Source organism: Zophobas morio, unplaced genomic scaffold (assembly GCF_036711695.1).
Source record: "Zophobas morio isolate AGI-343-1 ecotype UQ-CSIRO unplaced genomic scaffold, CSIRO_AGI_Zmor_V1 ptg000002l, whole genome shotgun sequence".
NCBI lineage: Eukaryota > Metazoa > Arthropoda > Insecta > Coleoptera > Tenebrionidae > Zophobas > Zophobas morio.
In genome coordinates, this window is record NW_026972107.1 from 15,019,429 (window position 1) to 15,045,606 (window position 26,178).

The 26,178-nt window shown below is 32.1% G+C and overlaps 1 protein-coding gene across 1 annotated transcript in view; it reads right to left on the reverse strand.

The window, feature by feature from the left end:
• The window catches only part of LOC135128637 (uncharacterized), a 62,750-nt gene that overhangs the window by 18,836 nt on the left and 17,736 nt on the right, over positions 1-26,178 (reverse strand). Inside the window, exon 2 of the mRNA XM_064055603.1 lies at positions 1,433-1,546. Within this exon, the coding sequence (XP_063911673.1) occupies positions 1,433-1,546 (114 nt within the window). The remainder of the gene's footprint in view (positions 1-1,432; positions 1,547-26,178) is intronic.

Sequence of the window (26,178 nt, forward strand, 5' to 3'; positions counted from 1 at the left end):
CTATAAACTGACAGACAAAAACGAAAAATATTAAACCAATTTTATTATTGATGTTGTGGTGTCCCAGTTTAAATTTAAATTTTGCGCTGAGAAAAAAAAAAGAACGTCAAAAAAACCGTGTGCAACTTTAGTTTGGTAACCAGTCCTAGGGAATTAGTTGCTAGTTAGTTGGTGAAGGGTTGATAAGGGCAAAAAGGCATGCGAGAGCAGACTTCTGCTGTAACGGTGCTAGTGTAAACACGAGGTGAAAATATGGGTAGGTTAAGTTTACTTTGTAGTTTCATAAAACAGTCATTGTTTAAACGAAAATTAATCATACCGACGGCGACAGCATATTTAATTATTAATGGTTTTCTAATCTGAAATCTTGTAAAGTTCGCCGATGTCGACAAGTGGGGCCAATTTCTGTTTATTGTCTGTAAATTCACAGTTCCTGTTAAGAATTTTCAACTGCTTCTTGTTGTTCGTATAAACCACGTGTTAGGAAATGCACTTATTCCGGCTTCACTCTTTGTTTGTCAAGTTATATATAACCAAAGTTTCTGGACGTTTTTACTTAAGATTGCAAATATTCTTTTACAAGTTTAATAATATTTTGCTTTTCGAATTAAACGTTTATTCTCTCTAAAGCGGAGCGTTTCCGAAACCAGCTGACTTTGTGATCGTATTGAATATGTGTTTACTTTTTGTTTGTTTGTAGGTGATGTGGGCGGAGGTAATCTGTGATTGCCATTTGATGTAACGAACCACTTGAAATAACACTTGATTTAATCTCAAGTAAATTTTTTGCTGTGTAAAATTGTTGATAAAGTGTGGCTAACTTAACATTATGTAAATTCTTTGTTGTTTGAAACTGTCGATAAAGTGGGTATAATTTAACTGCATGCAACTTATTTATCATTTAAAGCTCTGAATACAGTGGCGTAACAGAAATTTATTAGCACTGAAGTCTAGTAATTTATTTCATCTCAACTTAGCATTGACCATGCGCATGCGCGTTGGGTATGTGGTTAATTATATCTGAGTCATGGATCGCTTAGGAAATGTTGCTCCTATATTAGTATACAATGTTACATATTTTCGAAGCGGATTCATAAGCTACAAGTACAGCATAAAATAAATAAATTAAGTTATAAAATTAGCTTCAATAATTTCCGTTTCCTTTACACATATCGCGTTCCGAAAATGAAACCCTCGTTAGAAAAGCCATTCGATCCCTAGCCTAAACAAACCAACCAGTAAGCAGAATGTTTTACGTTCCCTTTATTTTAGTACAATTTAAATGCATCTGATGGGATTCTGATTGCCCTGATCACGTTTCAATTGATTTCTCTCTCCTGAGACCTCGCAATCGCGACTTGCACTTTATGAGTACAACTAAAGTAAGAAAATGTAGATTCCCACCTATTTCCATTTCAAATCAGATACTTACTCGATGGCCTAAATCGGGACGTCTCCGCTCCACACCATACCCTGTTGTACAAGCGCAATTTGCAAGTTTTCCACGGTCCAAAGTAGCCCCTTTCCTCATCCGAACCTGGTCTGGCTGCAACAAAAACCATATTTTCATCAAAGTGTCTAGCAGAACGAGAATTTACAGTGATCGGAGTTTTCCCCGAAACGTATGTGAAAAATATCCGGCGAAGTTACTTAAAGTTGAGTTCAATATCGTGCTAACAGAAATAATATAAATGCAAAGTATGGATCCCGAGGGTTTCGATGCGACGCACGTATAGTATTTTAAATTAAATCCACTAGTACTAAAATCTGGCGTAAGAATCTTAAAATTGGTTTTCGTTCTTCTTTTATGTGTCATTTGTATGAATTTTCCAGTTTATTGACGTGTAAATTTATTTCGTTCAAGTTAAATTACTATTTCGTTCAAATACAAATCATCAGGTACTGTGACTGTGACTGATAACAAATTTGATTCTAATTCATTGCAAAATGAGTAAAGTAAGAGATGAAAGTCGTTTAATTTCAGTGCTGTCACAGGCTTCCATTTTTAGATTTCTATTTACTGAAAATAAAACCTCTTTAATGAATTATTCATTTTAGGTAGATATATTCCTTATGACTGTCTTCTTTTGTGCTGATACTGTCTGTCAATAACAAATTTCGTGTTGGAACAGGAATTTATCTTTAAAAAAAGCTTAATTCCATAAATAGAGTGTACATAAGATGACATTAAGTATATTAATATATTTTATAAAAAAAAGGTCTAGATTGGTACGTGCTTCAGTGAACTCTCCCACTCTTCAGCAGTTTATCGGTTTATTTGTCATAGATTTGCTTTTATCGACGTGGGTTGTGTGGAAAATTAAACGCATACACAACCTAAAGGTCAAATGCTGAAACCGGAAAAGGGATGAAATATTAACCACAATTTAATGGTTAGCGAGCCTTTCGGTATGTCACAAGAGCATTTTTCAATAATCAATAACAAAGTCAAAAAATGTAAAACATTATTACATTTGAATCAGTTTCCAAAAATGGTGAAAGCTCTGGCACTGACGACCTGTCCCTTAACAAAAAGGAAACAATCGCTGGGGTTCTTCAATTAAAATTAATCGCTTGTTTAATTACTAAACATTCGCCTTAACATAAATTCGACTCAAGTTTAAATAACAAAACAGAACACAATCTGTGTTTACGGAAAGGTTTCATTCGAATTAGTATCCTGTGAGGCTAAATTTGTCCGTAACTTGGAAATAAATTTCTTTCTGCCGTTTGCAGCTTCATTCAACGTCGCTAAAATTAGTTGTGTAATAAAACTCTCTTCGATGGAAACATCTCAAAGGAAATTCACCACTGGGTGTACTGATTCTGAATAGGCAAAAGCGATACTTGTCATAAGTCCTAAATCCACGTGCCAAAGGCTACAAATAAATATATAAACCACACATAAGCAGCTGGTTGTGAGGCTTGTTAGCTGCGTAATGTCAAAAATACGTCCATATTAAACACGTGAAAATGGAAAATCTGGGTGTATGTGTACGCCCTTTATATTTTCCGCTAATTAAATAGCAAACATTTAGTTGGATATTTTTTACTTTTATACAATAAGGCAATTAATTTTCTGTTTTCCTGTTACCTTTGCTGTTTGCTCTTCAACATCTCATTAATTTGGTTCTGGTATCGCTAAAAATATGTCTTCTATGCTCAACTGTGTACTCCTTTTTTATCTTTTCTTCAACTTCACAATTCTTGCTAGCACAAAATTGAAAAATTGGTCGAATCAAATAACTTCCGTTTTTTAGAAAACAAATACCAAGGGTGCGAGATTCTTAACTTTGTCAAAATCAAAACATCTGAGGCCCCAGAGATTCTGGAAAATTCTTTCAAAAACTTTTTCAAAATCAAAACACCACTGGTTTCCAAGGTTCTTTCAACCTTTTTCAGATATTCTTGAAATCAAAACACCACACGGCCTCAAGAATTTTTAATATTCTTTCAAAAACTAGATGACAGAAATCATCGAGATTCTTTTATTTTTTTTTGAAAATCAAAACGCTAGAAGCCCCTGAGATTCTTCAGACATTTTCTAATTCAAATCAACTGAGGTCACCGAGATGCTTTAAAATTATTTCAAAAATTGAACACCAGGTATACCCGAGATTCTTTAAAACATTTTTCAAACTTGTTCAAAATTAAAACACTAAGAATCCTCGACATTCTTTTAATTATTCCAAAAACAAAACACCACCGGTCCAGAGAAACTTGGAAATGTTTCCCTATAAAGTTCCACGAGATATTCAACCTCGCAGAAATTAATGTAACTAGTTTTTGGACAATCTCAACAACGACAAAATTTTAGACAACACATTTTTCATAGATGAACCGTGGTTTCGACTTGATGATTAAGTGAACTCACAAAATATGAGGTGTTGGTCTAGAGAGAATCCACATGCAGGTATTTATTGAGGCACTCTTCTATGCAATTAAATTTGTCTTTGGGTGATTATTTCAAGAAAATTATACCAATTTGCATGCGTTTTTAGGAGTTCACATGGAAATTTTTTGGCCAAAAATCAAATTTTAGGAACATTATGCAAGTCAAAGATCTGCAATTCTTCTATGCCAGAAAATATAATTTGTATTTGATTAATTCTAATAGAATTCCTTTACAATGTTTCGACGATATTTAGTATCCACAAGTTTGGAACGTTGTTGACAACAAATCATCGCATGAAAACTTCTTTGATCTACAGACCAGAGCGCGTTCAGGCCACTGTGGACTCTAAGTGTTCATAAGCGATGTGAGTGGTTTGGACTATAATTTTTGAGTGACAGTTGATTGCTTAGATTTTATAACGAATAAGTGAATATTTGTGATACATATTTAGATGGTTTTATTTACAAATAGTATAATATCACATGTCACATGTTTCACTCGATTTTGACAGGCAACTATTTTTTTGTTTAACTAAGAAGTAATTCTTTAATTGTGTTTTATACTAGCAAAACGCTTTAAATTAACAATATGGTTGAAATCGTAATAATTCAATGGATTTTTTTTCGGCAAAATGTAGTCATTTTTATGTTTTGGAAAGATTGTCTTCTACTTTGTGTGAAATTTCAATTGATTTTAGTCACAATTTTTGCGGTTATTTTCGATACATTATATGATTTTAAAACTGAGAAAAAAAAATGAAAAATCAAAATCAACAAAAATTTGAAAACCTGAAAAATCGAGAAATCTAATAATCGAAATATCAAGATGTCAAGAAATCGAAACATAAAAAAAACTGGTAAAACCGAGAAATTGGAAAATCGAAAAAGTAAAATTTAAAAAATCGAAAAATTCAAAAATCTAAAATTTAAAAACCGAAAAACGAAAAATCGAGAAATCGAAACTATTATGTTTTTTTTCGCATTAGATTTCAAAACATTCGGTTTTGTAGTTCCTGATTAAATCAATAAAATAAATTTGCGCATTCATTAAATTTTTTGAGTCACCCTGTATATCCAAATCCAAAAAATATAAATCGAATGATAAATTACAAGAAGAGACTCATCATATTTTGTACATTTTAGATAGGATTATTCGGCAAAATTTTGAGCTGACGTCATCAATTTTTTGGAGGGGATAAGCAAATATATTTTTACTAAAAATTTATTATGATCTTTATAACCTTAAAACATTTGCAAGATTTCAAAGCATTCGGTTCTGTAGTTATTGATTAAATCAATAAAATAAATTTACCCATTCATTAATTCTTTGGGTCACCCTGTATATGCAAATCCAAAAATTATGAATGGAATAATAAATCACAAGAAGAGACTCATCATATTTTGTAGATTTTAGATAGGATTTATTCAGCAAAATTTTGGGGTGGTGTCATCCACTTTTTAGGGGGGATAAGCAAATATATTTTGATTAAAAATTTACTATGCTCTTTATAATCTTAAAATATTTTCAAAATCTCAAAGCATTCGGTTCTGTAGTTCCTGATTAAATCAATAAAATAAATTCACGCATTCTTTAATTTTCTTGGGTCACCTGTATATGCATATCCAAAAAATATGAATGGATTGATAAATCACACGAAGAGACTCATCATATTTTGTACATTTTAGATAGGATTTATTCGGCAAAATTTTGGGGTGACGTCATCAATTTTTTGGAGGGGATAACTGAATATATTGTGATTAAAATTTTATCATCCTTATCATAACTGTAAACCATCTGCAAGATTTCAAAGCATTCGGTTTTGTAGATTTAAAATTAAATATCAAAATGTTGTTTCCTAATTTTGATTTTTTTTCCAAAAATCTGGACGTTTCGAAATCGAAGAAACGGAAGGTTAAAAGTTAAAAAATTGGAAAATCGAAAAATCTAAAAGCGGAAAAGTAAAACAACCAAAAAACGGAAAAAAGGAAAAACGGAGAAAACGAATAGGCCCAAATAAAAAATAGAAAATTTAAAAATTGAAAAACTGATAAATCGAGAAACTGAACAATCAAAATGTCGAAACATCCAAATCTCGATAAATCGGGAAATCAAAACATTGAAAAATAGAAAAATTTAAAAAATGAAGAATTAAAAAATCGAAAATCTGAAAAAACGAAAAATTGAATAACACAAAATCTAAAACCGGAAGTCGAAAAAGAGAAAGATTAAGAAATCGAAAGATTTGAAAAGTTCGAAAACATGAAAAATTGAAATATCGAAGAACTGAAATGAAAAATCGAGAAATCGAAAAATCTAAAATTTTCAAAATTGAAAAATTGAAGAATCGACATTGAAAAATTAAAAAATTAAAGAAAAAGTGAAGAAAATTGAGAATTTAGAAAAATCAAAAATTGAAAAATTGAAAAATCGAAATATTTAAAAATCGTAAAATTGAAGAGGAGAAAAATAATTGGAAAAACGTACAATTGAAACATCGGAAAATTGAGTTATGGAAAAATTGAAAATCGTGAAATTGAAAAATTGTGAAACTGTAAAAGCGAAAATTTGAATAATAAATAATCTGAAGAATGGAAAAATTGAAAAATCAAAAAGTCAAAAAAAATGAAGCCGAAAAATTAATACCTTAAAAAATTGAAAAATTGAAAAATCAAGAACCTAAAAAATTGAAGAAATGAAAAGTCGAAAAACTGAGAGCCTATAAAAGTCAAATTTAAAAAATTGAAAAATCGCAAAATTGAAGAAGAGAAAAATTGAAATATCGAATAACTGAGAAATTGTAAAATCGAAAAATTGAATAATAAATACACTGAAAAATCCGAAAACCGAAATTTCAAAAAATTAAAAAATGAAAGAAAAAGCGAAAAATGCCAAAACTGAAATATGCAAAAAACTGAGAAATTAAAACATGGAAAAATTGAGAAATCGAAAAATCAAAAAAGTGAAGTCGAAAATCGAAACCTTAAAAAACAGAAACATTGAAAAATTGAATAATAAATAAACTGAAAAATCCCAAAACTGAAATTTCGAAAACTTGAAAAATGAAAAAAAAAAACTGAAAAATCCCAAAACTGAAATATGCAAAAACTGAGAAATTAATAAATCAAAAACTGAGAAATCGAAAAATCAAAAAAGGGAATTCGAAAATTCGAAACCTTAAAAAACAAAAAAATTGAAAAATCTAAAACCTGAAAAATGGAAAAATTGAAGAACTAAAAAATTTAAAAATCGAAACAATCGAAAGTAAAGAAATGGGAAAATCAAAATATCGATTATTTGAAAAATCGAAAAATTGACAGTTTATAACAGTCAAAAATTGAAAAATCGAAATATTTAAAAATCGTAAAGTTGAAGATGAGAAAAATTGGAAAAAACGTAAAACTGAAACTTCGGAAAATTGAGATATCGAAAAATTGAACAATTATAAAATCCAAATATTGCATAATAAAAAAACCCAAAAATTCCAAAAGTAGTAAAACAAAAAGAAATCAACAAATGAACGAATATCATTGAAAGCCTTTTAAGCCTGTTGCCTTATCGCTAAAAATTTAAATTAAAAAAATAATTAAAAATTGATACAAAGTAGATCCTAACGTTTCCAAAAGATAAAAATAACTACACTTTTCCGAAAAAATCTATTGCATGATAACGATTCCAACAGTATTGTTAAATTGCGGAATTTTGCTAGTACATACTTATAATTGAAGAATGATTTCTTAGTTAAACAAAAAATATTTGCATGTCAATAATTAACACATGTACCTACCAAAATGTTCACTTATTCGTTGTAAAGGCCGACCAAACAATTCTTTCCCGTAGAAATTATGGTCGAAACCGGTTAGGATGTGTATCAGATCACGGAACATGGCTTATAGACCAAATCGTTTCTGAAACGCTTAGAGTCGACATTAGCCTGCGTACGCTCTGGTCTGTAGATCAAATAAGTTCTCAGGCTAATATCAGTGAAAGAACTTACTTCGCAAAACATAAAATTATACTAGTCTCAATTTTATCTTTTTCAAAACATATCGCATATGGGTGCATTACGGACAGCCTACATATTAAACGGCATTAGTTTCGCGCACATTAAAAATGCACGATGCGAGTTTGTCCTTCACGGTGTGTTGACTATTTAATTATGGGAATACGAATATCCACCTATCAGAATAAGAAAAACAATAATCTATCACATCTATTATTAAAATCGTTAGTGAGTTGTAGAACATTTATTTGCTTGCCTTGGCTTATAAGGTTAAAATACTTTCAATATTAGATAACCAGTGAGATATGCTGCACTGACGAGACTTAAGGAGGTCGAAACTGCAGTCTACAGATGTTCATTGCGTTGTCTAATCTCTATATTTTTAAAATATTAAAAAAATATATATTAGAAATGTAAAAAAATAGGATGAACCATTCATGATATAATATAAATAAGTAACTCTAGGCATTAGTAGTTTTTTTACCTTTATAATAAATTGGATACCACAGGCAGTCAACAAAGCACTATAGCACACTATTTGCTTCATTACTTTCGTCCAATTTCATTTCCAGTATTGTATATTTTCAATGCCGGTTCATTACTTAGTTTAATTTTACAAATGCTCGGCGGTTTTCCAATGAAATTAAACTGTTTTTCCATTTCAATAAATCGTTCAGTAGCTTAGTAGTTAAGAAGTAGAGCAGCATACATTTTTCAAAGTGCTCCATATATTGTAAGAAATTAAATTTATCTTTATTCTAGAAAAGGTTTTCTTTTTGTTGTTTATTAACCCGCACTTTAGTGTTTCAATAAGCTGAACTTGTCACTTCAAAATTTACCTTGGTAGTCAGCTTTTAAATTTTATAAAATAACATATTCCGGTACTTGTGGTTTATGAATGCGCGTTGAATTTATCCAAATTGTATTAAAATAATGTCCCCATTGGTGTTATTTTTTCTTACACTGTGACTGACAGTATATCCATATTTTTTAAGTTATAGGGATTATCATAAAATTTTCGAAGAAGCTGGATTTGTAGAACTTTATTTCAGGGACAAGGGGAGTTTTTTATAACGACGATACGAAGAACAGCAGACAATTCAAAAAGGCTTTTTCTTCTATTTCTCTGCCCTTGATTACTATTGTGATAAATACAAATTCTTTAATTCGTCCTTAACAATCAATCACAGACGTCGCGGTCCACTATAAACTGGTTTTTCTTCTTTGAGCATGATCATGTTTGCAAAATCTAAATATTCTGCCTGTACTTACTCAGTAATTCTTTATTCCCATTTTCGTGTCTCTGATTAGCTTTTCCAGTTTGATCAAACTTTCGACTGTTAAAGACAGCTTCTTCCTCTCTCTCCAGTTACCATATTTGCATAATCGAGAATTCTGTTGCCTAATATAACATCGTTTTGGTAACGTCATGAGGAACAACATGAACTGTGATGCAAGATTCTTCGTCGTCTATAGTGAACAAGATTTTAAATTCAGAAATTCACTTTCAGATCTATGAGACATACCTCTATTCCGTTTATTTTTATCTTTTCGGGTTTCTTTCTCTCTGAAAAATTTCAAATACAGTGATCTCGACTTCTTGAGTGGCATTTATTTTTGTTTTCAGTATTTCATTCCGTCATTTTAAACTACCTACCAAATTCGGAATTATTAAGAGATATATGGACTGAATTATTCCTATAACAGTATTATTTCCTTTACCACAATTAACGTCAGAACTGACATTCGATGCTGTTAAAAGAATAATAAAAAGTAACAAATAAAAGAAATTCTATTCTCCTAACAAACGACGGCTGGCAAACCGAATAATACAATCCTTACAAAGAAGAAAATTTCTATTAAAACGCTCGCACTCCAGCAGAGTTACACACTTCCTCGAATTTATTTCATACAACTGCAGTAAAACAAATAAGTTTTCTTCATAAAATCCTTGCGATATTTCCAGACTATTTTTCCACCTTAAATATTTTAAATTTCTGCGACGAAGTTTAATTCTCATTGTCTTTCATTACGCTCTAATCAAACATTTGAATATCTAATCAGAAAGTTCAGTCGTACGAAACCAAGTTTTAACTTTCGTTATATCGATCCGAGCTCTTGAACATCTACAGTTCCATATTAGTCAGTTCACACAATTCTGTCAGTTGCAATTTGTTATTCCTAGCTCGTAATAAAAACACTCCTGAAGCGTGTAATATTGAATAAATTTCAAGCTCATACATTACGCGTTCCCAAGATGGTGATGGCTTTTTCTAAGTTCATTCATCTAAACGCACCCAAAACTCACAGAAAAAAAGGCGCTAAAATTAAAACACGAGATTCTATAACCATTCGCGAGGTATCAGATTTTAATTCGAGCAGAACGAGTATCCTGCAAGGCTATAAACCCGCCCATTATTATTTGACAAGGTTCTTGAACTTGACGTTGCTCTAACTTGTGACGGTATTGTGCAACATGCAGTTATGTTATGAATAAAAATTTAAAATAATGACAATTCCGCTTTGACGCTGGCTTTTGAAAGTCGAACAAAGAAAATTTAAGTTGATGTGAAATCGCTGTTGCCATCTGGAAATTTAATGAGAGATAAATTTGTGACGCTTCAGTTTTTCGTCTCCAGAGAACAACGAGGCGTTTCATGGATGAAGCTTAACCAAACGGTATAAAAGTGTAAAATATTGCCAGACGCTGTCTGTATTAATTTATTTTCATTTGGATAAATTTCGCTTTTATACGGCTCTTAATTACGAAAGTGGCAGATACGAAGAAGCGGTATGACATAAATAAAATTTACCCGGATAATACCTGATTTTAATTTCAATTATCCTGCGGTGTTTATTTTAATAAATTGTGAGTTATAACATTTATAAGGAAATTTTACTCACCGCAACTGAAGTGATTTCTCGCTCCCGGAACAAAGGCTTTCCAGGAGATTTCTTTCATTGCCAACTAAAGTGCAGCGGTTAAGTAATCCGGCGAACTTAAATAAATTCGTGCTGCAGTACAAGGAAACTCTCTCCACGAATTTTCTTTACGTATAAAGACGACACAAATACAACACAGCTCGTAAGAGATTCTAAAACGCATTTGCTCTGGCACTAAATTTTATGAAAATCCTTCGGTTGCCGACGCTTTTCTCCTTTTCATCCCTTAACATAATTTTTATGTTTATCGAAGAGCGAAATTTCGCTCGGCTAAGACAATATCGCGATAAAATTTGATTTACAGCCTATTACTGTTATTTTCTGCCATTTCGCAGCCTTTTGAATATCTACCATTAGTTCTCGCGTTTTATTTATTAGGTACCTTGACTACATGATAACGCAGTCTTAAAAATTTTATTACTGTTATCGACATGGGCGTAACATCACCGCAGCCGCAGTGCTTTTAAACACTTTCTTTTCGCGAGGGCCATCAGCAGCGATTGTTCGACGCCGCAATCATTTTTTAACCGAAGATACCATTTCTGGAACGCTGATGTCCTATTCAAGTGTCTTTCTTTGATTTCCCAGTAGCAAAATACCATGTATAAAAAATTAATAGTGCGCTCGACGCCGCTACTGAAGAAGATGTTGATGTCGGGTTGGCTTTTTCTTGCCAAAATGTGATGTGAAATATTTTATTGTACGTTTCTCGTTTATGTGGTGGGTGGATGTAATATTTTGTAAAATGGAATAGTAGCTGCAATGTTACATTTTTTTATTAGAGTAGGTGGATCTAATCACCACTGACGAATAGTTACAAATATGTTTCAACTAATTCCCTCAAACTTCGCAGTTTTCTAATAAATCTGGTTCATTTAGTAGTTTTCCTCTCCACGAAAACTGCGGTGAATCAATTCTATTATTTTTTAAATGGCATAAGCCACATCCGCGATGCGGCGGAATTTAAACCACTAGAGTTATTTTCTGGTACGATTTCTATTCGCCCAGGTACTTTTTTCCTTACTAAGAAACACATAAAAGTGTTACTATCTCTACTGATTTTTCTAAACCAGATTTATATGTATTCACGCAAACAAGAACATTGAAAAATATAATAGCAAGGTGAAGGACTTTCTAGAAGTGTCACAGATTCAAATTCAATTTAAATGTCTTCCTGTTGCTATTTTTGCCAACACAGAACCTGTATTAAATAAGGACAAAAAGAAAGTTAATCTTAATATTAACGTAGGAGTACGTATGCATACTACTCATTCTTGTTGTATAAAATATAATACCGTTTGGAATGTCAACAAGCAAATAATACCGTTCAGTTAATAGTAGCCACTAGTCATCAAGTACTTGGATTTCGTGCTAAACACCTGTGCTCATAAAATATGTACATGTCAACAATAAACCAAAGACGATAATTGGGAAAACTCTTATATGTATATAAATTCTGGCACACTGGTAATACACTGGACACAGTTTTGACAATTTTGTACATTAGATCCGTCAAATGTGGGTTATTTTTGAGTTTTTCCCACATTTTACTCATTTTTGAAAGGTACACTACATTCAACGCAGCTTAATCTTTTTTAAAGCCATAAGCCACCAAATGGTACGAGTTTTTGATGTTACATGGAACAATGTTGTCACTAAAAATTTTTATGTCAAATTAAGTTCTCAAATCACCTATTATGTTTCGGACACTGTTTATAAGAAAAAAACCTCTTACAATAAAGTTAATTGAAAACTCATTTGATCATTGTCTGACCATCTGATGTTTAATCAGTTAAAAAGTTATGTTACATATTCCCAATAATATATGTATTTCTATTTAATGGTAAATTTAATACATTAATATTTAGAAGCAGAGTTTGTATATCTGGATCTAAATTTAAAACGGCATAATAAAAATAAAAACATAACTTAAGGCTACAAATTTGGTAAAAATATACGTAAGAATAGTTGTTTGCAAGAAAATAACATGCTAAACAAATGTATAACACCTGGAACTCATTTGTGTTTTAAACAGTTCTTGCCTTAATTAAATTTATTAAGAGAGCAACGACCGTAAAATTACACCTAAGTCTGTCTTAGCTCATGTCTGAAATCAGATTATTGCACCCAGTTAAAGTTACAAACCCCGAAGATTTGCAATCTGTTTAGAAAATGTTGTTAAGTAGTGTTGTCACATGTGTCTGACATTACCTAATTGTCAAAATTGTGAAAGGTTAGACAGTAGTTATCTAGTGGGGTTGTTGGAATTTTAATTCGTGCGTCGTTATTTGTTTGCTAGAAAAGATTTTATAGTCGAAGTGAACCGAAACTCAAAATTTCCCTCCAATGCGTGGTCTAAATTCAGAGTTAAGTAGGCCAGAAGCCGAGTTTGCGCACGAATTTAAATTTTCGCGCCAAGAGGTGACCCAAAAGTCTCTACTCTGGAGCAGAATCATTTAGTTTTTATTTAAATTATCGACCATCTGGTATTTAGATAACAGATGGTCGATAATCATTAGTTTCTTGCAGCAGTCGCAGTTACAATGGGTCGCCGTTCTATAACCACGTTTGTATGTTAGCTACATGAAGTGTACATAGTAGTGTATAGGTTAGGAGTATGACAGATCTGTATACATTTTGATATTGATTTTGTAATTTCTAACTACGCAATAAATAAGGTCTTGAGGTCTTTAGTGGAATTCATACACTTGCTGTCCCCGCTGACGTTGCTTTTAAGTTGAAAATTGTCATTCATAAACTCTGTTACCAAGTTGCCGTCGATAGTAACTTTGATGTTCAACTTTTGCCGTATTTCTTAAATGGGTTGTAGAAGTAGAGGATTTAAGTTGATTACTACAAAAATTTACTATTTTAAACATGTTTGAAGTTTCTTGTTGTCGAAATAAGTCTACACATATTAAACAACAAAGGCAAAATGTAGCCCCGCCCACCCGCCCTGTCTCAATTGTGATGATTTTTTTATTCATCGTTAGCCAAAGGGGCGGAACTTAACTGCAAAATCCTTATTTTACTGCTAGAAATTAGAAACATGTTTTTGAGTGTTGTGTTCAAAGAATACTGTGCATATTAAAAAAGTAAAGCCAAAGATCAGGCCCTACCCATACCCGCCCCGATCTCAATTCTCAATTGTGATAAATTTTTCATTCGTTGTCAGATCGAGGAGCGGGGCTAAATTGCAAGATCCATATTTGTCTACAAAAATTTTCCATTTTAAACATGTTTAAGTTTCATAATATGAAAAGAAGTCTTCACATATTAAAATAAAAAGGCAAAATGTAAGCCCGCCCCGCCCACCCGCCCTATCTCAATTGTGATGATTTTTTTTATTCGCAGTGAACCAAGGGGGCGGAGCTTAAGTGCAAAATACTTATTTCTTTGCAAGAAATTAAGAGCATGTTTTTGAGTATCGTCTTCTTCAAAGAATACTATGCATATTAAAAAATAAAGCCAAAGATTGGGCCCCACCCATACTCACGCCAATCTCAATTCTCAATTGTGATGAATTTTTTATTCGTTGTAAGTTCGAGGGGTGGGACTTAATTGCAAGATCCATATTTGTCTACAAGAATTTACCATTTTAAACATGTTTTAAGTTATTTGTTCTGAAAAGACGACTACGTATTTTAAGAAAAAAGGAAAAATATAAGCCCCGCCCACCCATTCTATCTCAATTGTAATGATTTTTTTTATTCATCGTGAGCCAAGGGGGCGGAATTTAATTGCAAAATAGTTATTATTTCTCTACAAATAATTACCATGTAAGACATGTTTTTTAGTATCGTGTTATTCAAAGAATACTATATATATTAAGAAACAATTAAAGCATAAGATTAAGCTCCACTCATACCTGCTCTTATCTAAATAATAATGAAGTTTTCATTCGTTGGCAAACCTAGGGGCGGGGTCTAATTGCTAAATCCATGTTTTCTCACATAAATTTATCATTTTAAACGTGTTTTAAGTTTCTAAGAATAAAAAAAATCATCACAATTGAGATGGGGTGGGTGGGCGGGGTTTATATTTTGCCTTTTTTTCTTAATATACATAGTATTCTTTGAACAACACGATACTTAAAAACATGTTTTTAATTTCTTGTAAAGAAATAAGTATTTTCCACTTAAGCTCTGTCCCCTTGGTTCACGGCGAATAAAAAAAATCATCGCAATTGAGATAAGGCGGGTTTACATTTTGTCTTTTTGTTTTAATATGTGAAGACTTCTTTTCATAAAATTAAACTTAAAACATGTTTAAAATGGAAAATTTGTATAAGGAAATAACGATTTTGCAAATAGGCTGCGCCCCATAATTGCAAAATCTATATTTCCTTGCAAAAATGTACCATTTTAACCATGTTCTAAGTTTCTTGGTGTAAAAAGATGGCTATGTGTATTAAGAAAAAAAGGCAAAATATAATATATATTATATAATTCAAGGTCTGTTTTAGGAAATTACATAAAGTTAACTTAAAATATTATTTTTCATCCAAAAAGTTGTGTTCAATTTTTAATTAAAGATGTTTTTGGCACATTTTGCTAGAATTGTAGTGAAAGTAGAAAAATGTAAGACAAAAATACTGTATTTCATCGAAAACTAAGCTGAGAGGTAATAAAAATCTTGAAGTACTTATGAAGTATCAGATGGTTTTTAAAATTTCAGCTCTACTTAGCCAAAACGCTTACGTCAGCAGTGAAAGGTCTGATGTCAGCGTTATGGCTACCTAGAGCAGATATTTAAAAAATCACCGGTATAATGTAACGCTCCGGAATTCATTTTTCGATAAAAATTTATTAATTTTTTTAATAATATTGTTACGAAATAAATCCATACGCCACCCCGGTACGACGCCTATGGGTCTTCTAGTATGTATGTGTTTCTTCTATGTAAGTAATATGACTCATCGACCGGGCGCCGCGGCGTTCATTAAAGGAAGCGGATGTCGCGACGGGCCAAGAAAACCCTCGAGACGGCGTTCTCGATCCATCAAGAGAAAACGTATAGAGGTCGCCGAGGATTATTCAGTCGAACCACGAGTCCAGCGAATGTTAAGAAGAGCCACCCAAGTGGCACCGGAAGCCGGAATTAGTTTGTACATAATCTCTGTGCAGTTAGTCGTGTAAATTTGAGTTGGTAAGGAATAAATTGTTAAGTTTAACCCCTAGCCGATTTTCTTCACCCGAACAACGTAACAAAATCGTCAATTTTTCAGTTGAGACTAATATCGAAATTTTGACATGTACAGTGTAAGATTGGTAAATGTTAACAGTGATAACATATACATTCCCTTTAAGATTTTAACTTTTACTTCCCGAGCGTAAGCAAAGGAAGTATTGTAATCGAGTCCGTCGGCCGACTCTCTACTTTTACGTTTTCTCGATCTTTCATGACCCCTAGAAGACGAAGAAATAGGTCTCCCATTTCCGTCTGTCTGTCCGTCTGTCCGTCTGTCCGTCCGTCTGTCCGTCTGTCCGTCTGTTGTCCCGGATTTTTATTAGACAGATAATCTCCGAAAGTACTCGACCGATTGTTGTGAAATTTTGTACTTATATTAAGAATATCATGTAGATGGTAAAACGCTAACCAAAATTTGTCTAATCATCCCCACCACTAATGCGATGACGTCACTTCAAAATTGTACATAGTAAATGGGTTTTCAATTGTATAAAATAACATAGTCCTACACATGTAGTTTACAACTCTGAATCGACTTTTCACCCGAAACGTCCAGATTTTTGGAAAAAAAATCAAAATTATAAAACAACATTTTGAAATTTATCTTTAATCTGCTAACCAGAATGCTTTGAAATCAGATGTTTTAAGGCTATAAAGAGCATCATAAATTTTTAGTCAAAAAATATTTGCTTATCCCCTCCAAAAACTTGATGACGTCAGCTCAAAAGTTTGTGGAATAAATCATATCTAAAATGTACAAAATATGATGAGTCTGTACTTGTGATCTATCACTCCATTCATATTTTTTGGATTTGCATATACAGGGTGACTAAAAAAAATTAATGAATGCGTAAATATATTTTATTGATTTAATCAGGAACTACAAAACCGAATGCTCTGAAATCTTACAGATGTTTTAAGGTCATAAAGAGCATAATAAATGTTTAGTCAAAATATATTTGCTTATCCCCTCCAAAAACTTGATGACGTCAGCTCGAAAGTTTGCCGAATAAATCATATCTAAAATGTACAAAATATGATGAGTCTGTACTTGTCATTTATCACTCCATTCATATTTTTTGGTTTGCATATACAGAGTGACTCAAAAAAATTAATGAATGCGTAAATATATTTTATTGATTTAATCAGGAACTACAAAACGGAATGCTCTGACATCTTGCAGCTGTTTTAAGGTTATAAAGAGCATAATAAATGTTTAGTCAAAATATATTTGCTTATCCCCTCCAAAAACTTGATGACGTCAGCTCGAAAATTTGCCGAATAAATCATATCTAAAATGTACAAAATATGATCAGTCTGTACTTGTGATCTATCACTCCATTCATATTTTTTGGATTTGCATATACAGGGTGATTCAAGAAAATAAATTAAAGCGTAAATTTATTTTACTGATTTACTCAGGAACTACAAAACCGAATGCTTCGAAATCTTGAAGATATTTTAAAATTATCATAAGCATAGTAAATTTTTGATCAAAATGTATTTGGTCGTCCCCCCTAAAAAATTTATGACGTCACCACAAAATTTTGCTGAATAAATCCTATCTAAAATGTACAAAATATGGTGAGTCTCTTCTTGTGATTTATCATTCCATTCAATTTTTTTCGATTTGCATATACAGGGTGACTCAAAAAAATTAATGAATGCGTAAATTTATTTTATTGATTTAATCAGGAACTACAAAACCGAATGCTTTGAAATGTTGCAGATGTTTTAAGGTTATAAAGAGCATAATAAATTTTTAGTCAAAATATATTTGGTTATCTTCTACAAAAAACTGATGACGTCAGCTCAAAAGTTTGCCGAATAAATCGTATCTAAAATGTACAAAATATGATGAGTCTGTACTTGTGATTTATCATTCCATTCATATTTTTGGATTTGCATATGCAGGGTGACTCAAAAAAATTAATGAAGGCGTGAATTTATTTTATCGATTTAATTAGGAATTACAAAACCGAATGCTTTGAAATCTTGGGAATATTTTAAAGTTATTATAAGCATGGTAAACTTTTGTTCAAAATGTATTTGTTCATCCTTCCTAAAAAAATTGATGACGTCACCCTTAAATTTTGCTGAATAACTCCTATCTAAAATGCAAAAAATATGATGAGTTTGTACTTGTGATTTATCATTCCATTCATATTTTTTAGATTTTCTTAAGAGGTGGTTCAAAAAAATTAATGAAGTCAATTTATTTTATTGATTAAATTAAAGGCAACACTTATTATTAGTATTATACCTCAACCAACCCAATTTGGTAGACACAAAATTTGTTAAAGGAAAAACTCGGTTGAAACATAAGGGTAGCACGCTTATTTACATCGACTTTAACATTACAGACCTGCATTTGTTTTATGCGATCACTTGGTTCCGCGAATGTGAAATAGACATGTTTATAATCAGCCAATTGTGAATTTCACCGTCAAGAATTAAAATAAAACCCAATGTTTTATATAATAAGCGGAAGTCGAAGCAATAAAACCGATGGTCGTTTTGTTTACAGTTTCTCTGTTTGACTCTCACGTATGCTGTTACGCTTGTCATCTTAAATTAAGAATGTTATAAAAAATCAATATTCAAAACGACCCAATTCATTTTCCCGAAAATTTGGGAATACAATAATTTTATTCTTAGTATTACACTACATCTATCCCAACTGATATACGTGTCCTTGCAAAAATGTTGACGTCATCGCAATTTTTTTTAAATTCCCACTACAAAAATGTAATGAGAAAAAAACACAATAGCCATGCAGTCGTCAAGTTTCCGACAGCGAGGGAAGTACTGTCTAAACTCTTTAGACCAATTTTTTTATTATTCGTACAGTTTCAATAAAAAATCTGAACATGTCAAATTCTCATTAGCATATAGAGTCAACTCTAGAACATTGCACTATTTTTACTTGACGAGCTAAGAAGCTAAGAAAGTATATTATAATAAGGTCCATTAAACAGATGGCTATTTTCATGACTGTCTGTCGTCTATCGTCTGTGTCGATTTTTATTAATAGATAATCTCCGAAATTATCAGATCGATTGTTATAAAATTTTGTATGAATGTTAAGAATATCGTGTACACACGCAGATGGTAAAACGCTAACCAAAATTTGTCTCATCATCCCCACCAATAATTTGATGAATCCTACTCAAAATTTCGTGTAATAAAGATATTTCAATTTCATATAATAATGCACTCCTGTACTTATGGTTTATGAATACACCTTGATTTTCTTTATTATTATTTTTCTTTTTAATTCTTCCTCTTTTTTAGATAATTAAATCCGAACTCGAACAAGTCGACTCCGCAGAGTTATTATTCGCAATTTATAGGCTCAGGTTCGAATATGATTTCCACTCCACATACTGTTATTATTAGTACATAAAATGTATAGCATTCTTATTTTTTGTATTAAGAAAATTTAGTTTAATTCCAAACAATCGTAAATTCTGACCGTCCGCCGTCTCCGCTTCCTGCCGTTTTGAGATTATGGTTTTTTAGAATAATGCATTTGTCTCAGCGCAAAATTTTATTTATTTCATTGAACAAATCAAGAACGGATTGCCCTATTTTCCCGAAATTTTGGGCACACAGTGTTATTATTAGAATAACATTGCGCCTACCATTTTGATATACGTGTCTTTACTAAAATATTGATGACGTTACCACAAAATTTGGCACCAGTACAGCTCATTTGAAACATATGCATAGCATGTTTCTTTACCTTTTCTTTACTACATACATATCTTTATTTTAATTTATAGGGGTTATCGTTAAAAAAATAAAATTTGCAAAATCAAATTCAATTTTTTTTTTTCGCAGAACCTGGATATGTTGTACAATGTCATCATAAGTCAGAGAAATTTTATCTAAATCAACTTAGATAAAAAAAAGGATTTTAGTGCTTTAAGACTTTGATATTTCAATTAATAACCTTCAGCAACTACAAATGACAACACAAAAGATTTAAATAAGAAATGTAGTTCCTATTACATGATTTATTTACGGAAGTACCTATTTGGAAAAAGTATCGCATAAACCACGTTCACACCATTAAAAATTATTGCTTATCCATTTTCAGGTTATGTACATTTCGCGCGAAATTTTTACATAGGCCTACGCGTAATACTTGTAGCTATGAATCAGACTTGGACGGAAGACCATCGTAGGTGTATCAGATATCAAATCGAGCATAATAAAACAGCTAAGTAAAAAAAGCAGTCCAGAAAATAACACAAAACTAACCCAAACAAACAAGCCAAAATGCCAACTTGCCACACATTAAGATAATTTTTAATTTGTCTTTTTATTTTAAAAATGTAGTTTAATCGGCAAAATTTCGTTGGTTTTTAAACAGTGTGGTATGCTGACCGTTGAATATTCATAAGTTCAAATCATTAGGATGCTATTAATAGACCCGCAAGACACACATTTTGAATTTTAATAGACTTGACTGCTGATTTATACAAAATTAAACTGTAGTAACTAGTTATAATAGAACATTACACTCTTTTCCAGAGTACAGAATGGTATATTTTAGGTTTTAGACAATTTTAATATTAAAAATGTCAATTTTCGTTGCAAACAATTCAGTAAAAAAATTTTTAGTTACGATTTTGGATTAAAGTTGGCCATAATAATATAACTGTTTTCCTTATACAAAACTTGTTTTATTCTCAACGTAAATGTTTAGGAAATCACACAGGTAGCACAAATATCAAAAGGCAAGGCGGATTTCTTGAAAAAATTATTTAATGGGTGGTGAACTGACATCATGAACTTTTTGTCTTTAATAAAATAGTAAATGGATTATATTATTTTTAATATGTACAATGTAACACTAATCAAAATTAAATACGTTCTTCGAATTTTGGAATATTTTCTAAATTAAAACACATCAACTCGTACTGCAATTTCTTTGAAACACCATGTAAAAGCCACTTTAAAAAACAAAAGGACAACCAAAAGCAGTTTCGCATATTAGGGCAATTTTTTAAATACATTTCTGAGTCAACAAAAACAAATGTTCGTGAAAAAAAAAAACAGCAAACCCACTTCAAAAAAATAAAAATTAGCATTTTTTAAAAGAAATTGTTAAATTTATGAGCTTTCTTCTCCGAAAATCAAAACTCATGGAACTTGTTATACATAAAAAACTAATTTTTACGGACACGCATGGTTCTTATGCTTCCTATTTAATCGGTCTGTAAAAATTATACTTTGCACCTAATTAAGTGATAATAATCATAATGTGTCGCTAAATAGTTTCACTTCTTCAGCCTTTTTTGTTAAACGCTAAATTTCAACAATTCTTAACCAAAGTCATTTATTTAACCTCAACAAGGAACTGTACAAATCTTCTGGTTACGCTACTGTTCCTAAAGCAACCATTTCGTCAAAAGTGCAACCATAAGAAAACAGGAATTAAATAATCCCCGTCGTGAAAGTGTCTTTAAATTAAAAAACAATTCATTTACTCCTCACCACGGAAATGTCACGAAACCTCGTTAACAAGTCATTAAAACTTCGCTCCAAATAAGACTCCCCTAATTGTAAGAAATTCTCTTCGCACTCATTAAATTGATCGTGAATGGTAAAACACACTGCAACTAAATATTACATAACGATTCGATCCCTGAGGGAGAGGTCGTGTTTTTAAGGTCAGCGCCGGCGAAATTATATGTTAACGCTAATTTTAACCCACCCAAGCGACATAGGTGTCAACAATGACACATTTCATTCCAGACCGTCAAACTCCACCTCTTTGTACTCTTGCCTTGACAATAAAGCCACGTTCCTCACAAAAACCCACTGCACTTCGTCAAACATCAAACTTTATTTATCTGTGTGCATATTCAGATCTACGGTTATTGGAACGGAAATTCCGTTCTCACACAAATACAGGAAGCGTGTTACAATTCCAGTGGTTCCGTTTCGCACTCGTCTATTTTACTTGTGTCGGAGATATTAAATTCTTTGTAGAATTAGAATGTACAAAAATGGCGTTCACAAGGGAACACCGCGAGTGTAACAATGTGCCATTGAATTAATTATTTTCCGAGTTCTTTTTTCTCAACGGTTTAGATTTAAATGAAACCTCGGCTGCGTCCTGTTGTCTAACCATGTTCGTTATAGTCGCTTTCGACGGGAAAATGCTGGGAAAATGGGGCTCCCATATATGGTTTACGATGTTAATGTGCCTCGCAGGTAACATAGTAAGGATAAAACGGCTTAATTGTAATCGTCAATAATCTAGTTAATTGCAAATCTGTCAGTGAAATGAGCTTTTGCAGATGAAATCCAATTACCGTTTGTAAATCTCAAGTCAAGAAAACAATTTAGCAAATTAATTTCCCACCGAGTTTCATATTCTCACAACACCTGAACCCACGTAGTACTTACATAATTACTTTGTGATTTTTTAACTCCATGGTTATTAAGATTTTAAGTTCAAAACAAGTTTTTCTTTCGTTTTTATTAAAATACGACACAGAACTGTTTCAGTGAACTCAAGTTCCAATAATGAACTTTTTAAAGCCTCTAGACGGAGCTTAATTAAAATGTCTTTACAAATTAATCACGGAAGTAAAGGAAGTCGAATTTGTGGATATAATTTTACAATTGACTAAAGAAACACTGATACTACCACCAGAACAAAAATATGAAAATAGCCGTAAGTTTCCTGCAAGAGTAAATGAAGTTTCGAAGAAAATCCTACAAAATAGTAAACTAACTAAAACATATATTGTTGAAGAACTACCTACGAGAAAATTCAACGCCAAGTATGTGTCAGCGTTAATTATTCTTAATTATAATTAAGTTAATTTTGCAGGCTTGGGACATATAATCTAAGTTCAAGGTTAGAAGTCAATAAATATTGTCCTTCAAAGAAATAACCTTATATGAAAACAGGCAAACGAAACACTAAAATTTTACAAAACAAAATAACCAATACAATAAGCACAAAAAAATAACACGACAGCAGTTCATAATTACCGCTTCTTGAGTACAGTTGTTTCAGTGAAAACGACTTGCGTAGTTTCACCTGCGCAGAAACTGCCTCTCAATGTTACACACAGACCACCTTATTATTTCTGCCTTGACATGCACATATTATTTATTATGGAGTATTATGCGTTCCATCCTATCGTGGATTTGTTTGATTGTACTTCAGAGGCGTGGGAAGTTCTTCTAATAATAAGAGACTAATTTTTTACCTGATCACTGGAATGCGTCAAACCAAACGTTTACTGGAACTGTTTTCCAGGTTGGGTACCAGGGGCGGCTGGTGCCAGGGGGTACAAGGGCACGTACCCCTCCAAAATTACAACTTCGACAAAGCAAACTGACCTAGCAAAATAGTAGTTTTCAATATTTAAAAAATTATATGAAAGTTTGTGTCATAATTATCAAAACAAATTATGCATACATCTGAAGATATTGTATCATTAGTATGGTCTCGATTAAAACGGAGACTAAATCAAGACCCATTTAGACTTTTTGTTTATATCGTTGCCATGGAAACCGCACCTCTAGTCGCTGTATTTTGATGGAATCGGATCACTGCTAACAGTAATTCAGCTACGTTAGTTAATTTTCATTGTGTGAAATTGTTTGATTTTAAATAAAAATAATGAATTCAGTTGAATATTTAATAAAAAATCGTCAACTGTCTTACGACGATAAAATTGTAGTGGAAAATTGAGGGAGATTAAGATTAGTTTAAATGTCAGAAATGAACTATAATCAATCTTTATTGGAAAGTTATGAAGTGTAGATAATGGTATAACTTTAAATAAAAACATCCAGAACGTTTAGATATAGTTACTAAAACTACGTTGAGCTTTAGTAAGTGAATTTCCTGCCACGTGTTGTTAAATATATGAGCATTTACATTGTTGTTAAATTGCACTGAACTATGAATTTGCAAATAATAGACAAAAACTACACGTGTTTATGGAATATGTAGTCAAAATTTTACACATTTCAGATTAGAAAATCGTTAATTAACTGGTCTTGCACTAGTTACACTCGTTGGAAGGAGACTGAGGTCGAATGCGATTAATTTTGGTTTAAGTAACTGTCCTTTTATGAAATAACAAACAATAGTCTACATACCAAATATTTAACACATGTTTCAACTAGCACAGCTACACAAAAAGTAACTGGGTCATAAGTTGAAAAGTTGATGATTGTCGTGCTTACGTGTTTAGTTAATACGGAAATTTTTTCGGAAAAAATGAAATTTTAGAAACATTAAGTACGTCAAAAATAGGTAATTTTTCGAAGCCAGAAAATCTAATTCGTATTTGATTAATTTTAATATCAAGAATTTCGGAAAAAAAATGCCGTAATTTCTGTTTATCATTATTTTCACTTCGTTTATAACGTCTCAACGGTAAAATGTCATATCAAGTTTTCCATAAATTTTGTTTGTAATTTACCTAAAGTAGTTTGCAACAAATTCCTGGCTCTGGGAATATCTGTGAATGAACTTACTTTGCAAAACATAAAAGACAGTATCAATATGCTGAAAAATTAATGCGAAAGTTTCTAGAAAACATACAGACTTTTTCCTATTCTTTCAGATTCTCTCAATGTCCCTCAAGATTCCTTCAGATTTCATCAGACTTTTTCCGATCTTTATCAATCGTTTCAGATCCTCTCAAATTTTCCAAGATCACCTGCAGACTATTCCATATTGTTACATTTTTCTAGATTCTCTCAAATTCCCTCAGATTCTTCCAGGTTTAGCTAGATTCGTCTAGATTCTTTCCGATTCCCCCTGATTCTTTCTAATTCTTTCATATTCCCCCAGATTTTGCCAGATTCGTTGAGATATTTTCAGATTCTCTCTTTTTTTTAAGATTCTTTCTTTTGGATTCTTTCGGATTATTCCGGATGTTTTTGGATACTTTCGGATTGTTTCACATTCATTCGAATTTTTTCCGATTCTTTCAAAGACACCGTCAGGAATCCCTCAGATCCTTCCAAATTTTCCAGATGCTCTCAAATTTTTCAAGATCCGTTGCAGACTGTTCCAGATTCTTCCAGTTTTTTCTACATTTTTCTAGATTCTCTCAAATTCTCTCAGATTCTTCCAGGTTTAGCTAGATTCGTGTAGATTTCATTAGATTCTTTCCGATCCCCTCTGATTCTTTCTAATTCTTTCCGATTCTTAGTATAATATTCCCTCAGATTTTTTTCGATTCCCTCAGATTCTTCCAGATTCTTTAATATATGTATTTTCAGATTCTTTCTTTTGGATTCTTTCAGATTATTCCGGATGATTTTGGATGCTCTCGGATTGTTTCACATTCTTTCGAATTTTTTCAGATTCTTTCAAAAGACGCCGTCAGAAATCCTCAAGATTCTTCCAAATTTTGCAGTTCTATTCAGATCGTTTTAGAACCTTTTAGAAGAGATACTTTCAGATCCCTGCAAATTCTTCCAGATTTTTCTTGATTCTTCAAGATTCTCCCAGGTTCTCACAGGTTTCCTCAGATTCCTTCAGATTCTTTCAAATCCTTTCCGAATCTCTCAGATCCTTGCCAAATTTCCCAATTTCTTTCAGATTCCCTCAGATTCTCTCATATTCCCTTAGATTTCTTCAGATTCTTTTCGAATCTCCCAATTTCTCTCAGATTCCTTCAAACTCCTCCAGATTCTTTCATTTTCTCTCTGATTCTCTCTTTCAGATTCATTCTAATTTTTTTTTTATGATTATTCCGGATGCTTTTCGGTGCTTCCGGATTGTTTCAGATTCTTCCGAGTTTTTTCAGATTCTTTCAAAGTCACCGTCAGGAATCTTCAAGATTCTTTCAAATTTTTGAGTTCTATGCAGATCATTTTACAACCGTACAGATACTTTCAGATCCCTGTGGATTTTTCCAAATTCTTCCCGATTTTTCTAAATTCTTCGAAATTCTCTCAGATATCCACAGGTTTCCTCAGATTCTATCCGATCTTGCAATTTCTCTCAGATTCTCTCAAATTCCTTCAAATTCTTTCAAATGCTTTCAGATTCTTTCATTTTCTTTCTGCTTCTCTCCTTCAGATTTTTTTGATTTTTTTTTATCCTTTCCGATTATTCCGGATGCTTTCCGATGTTTCCCGATTGTTTCCGATT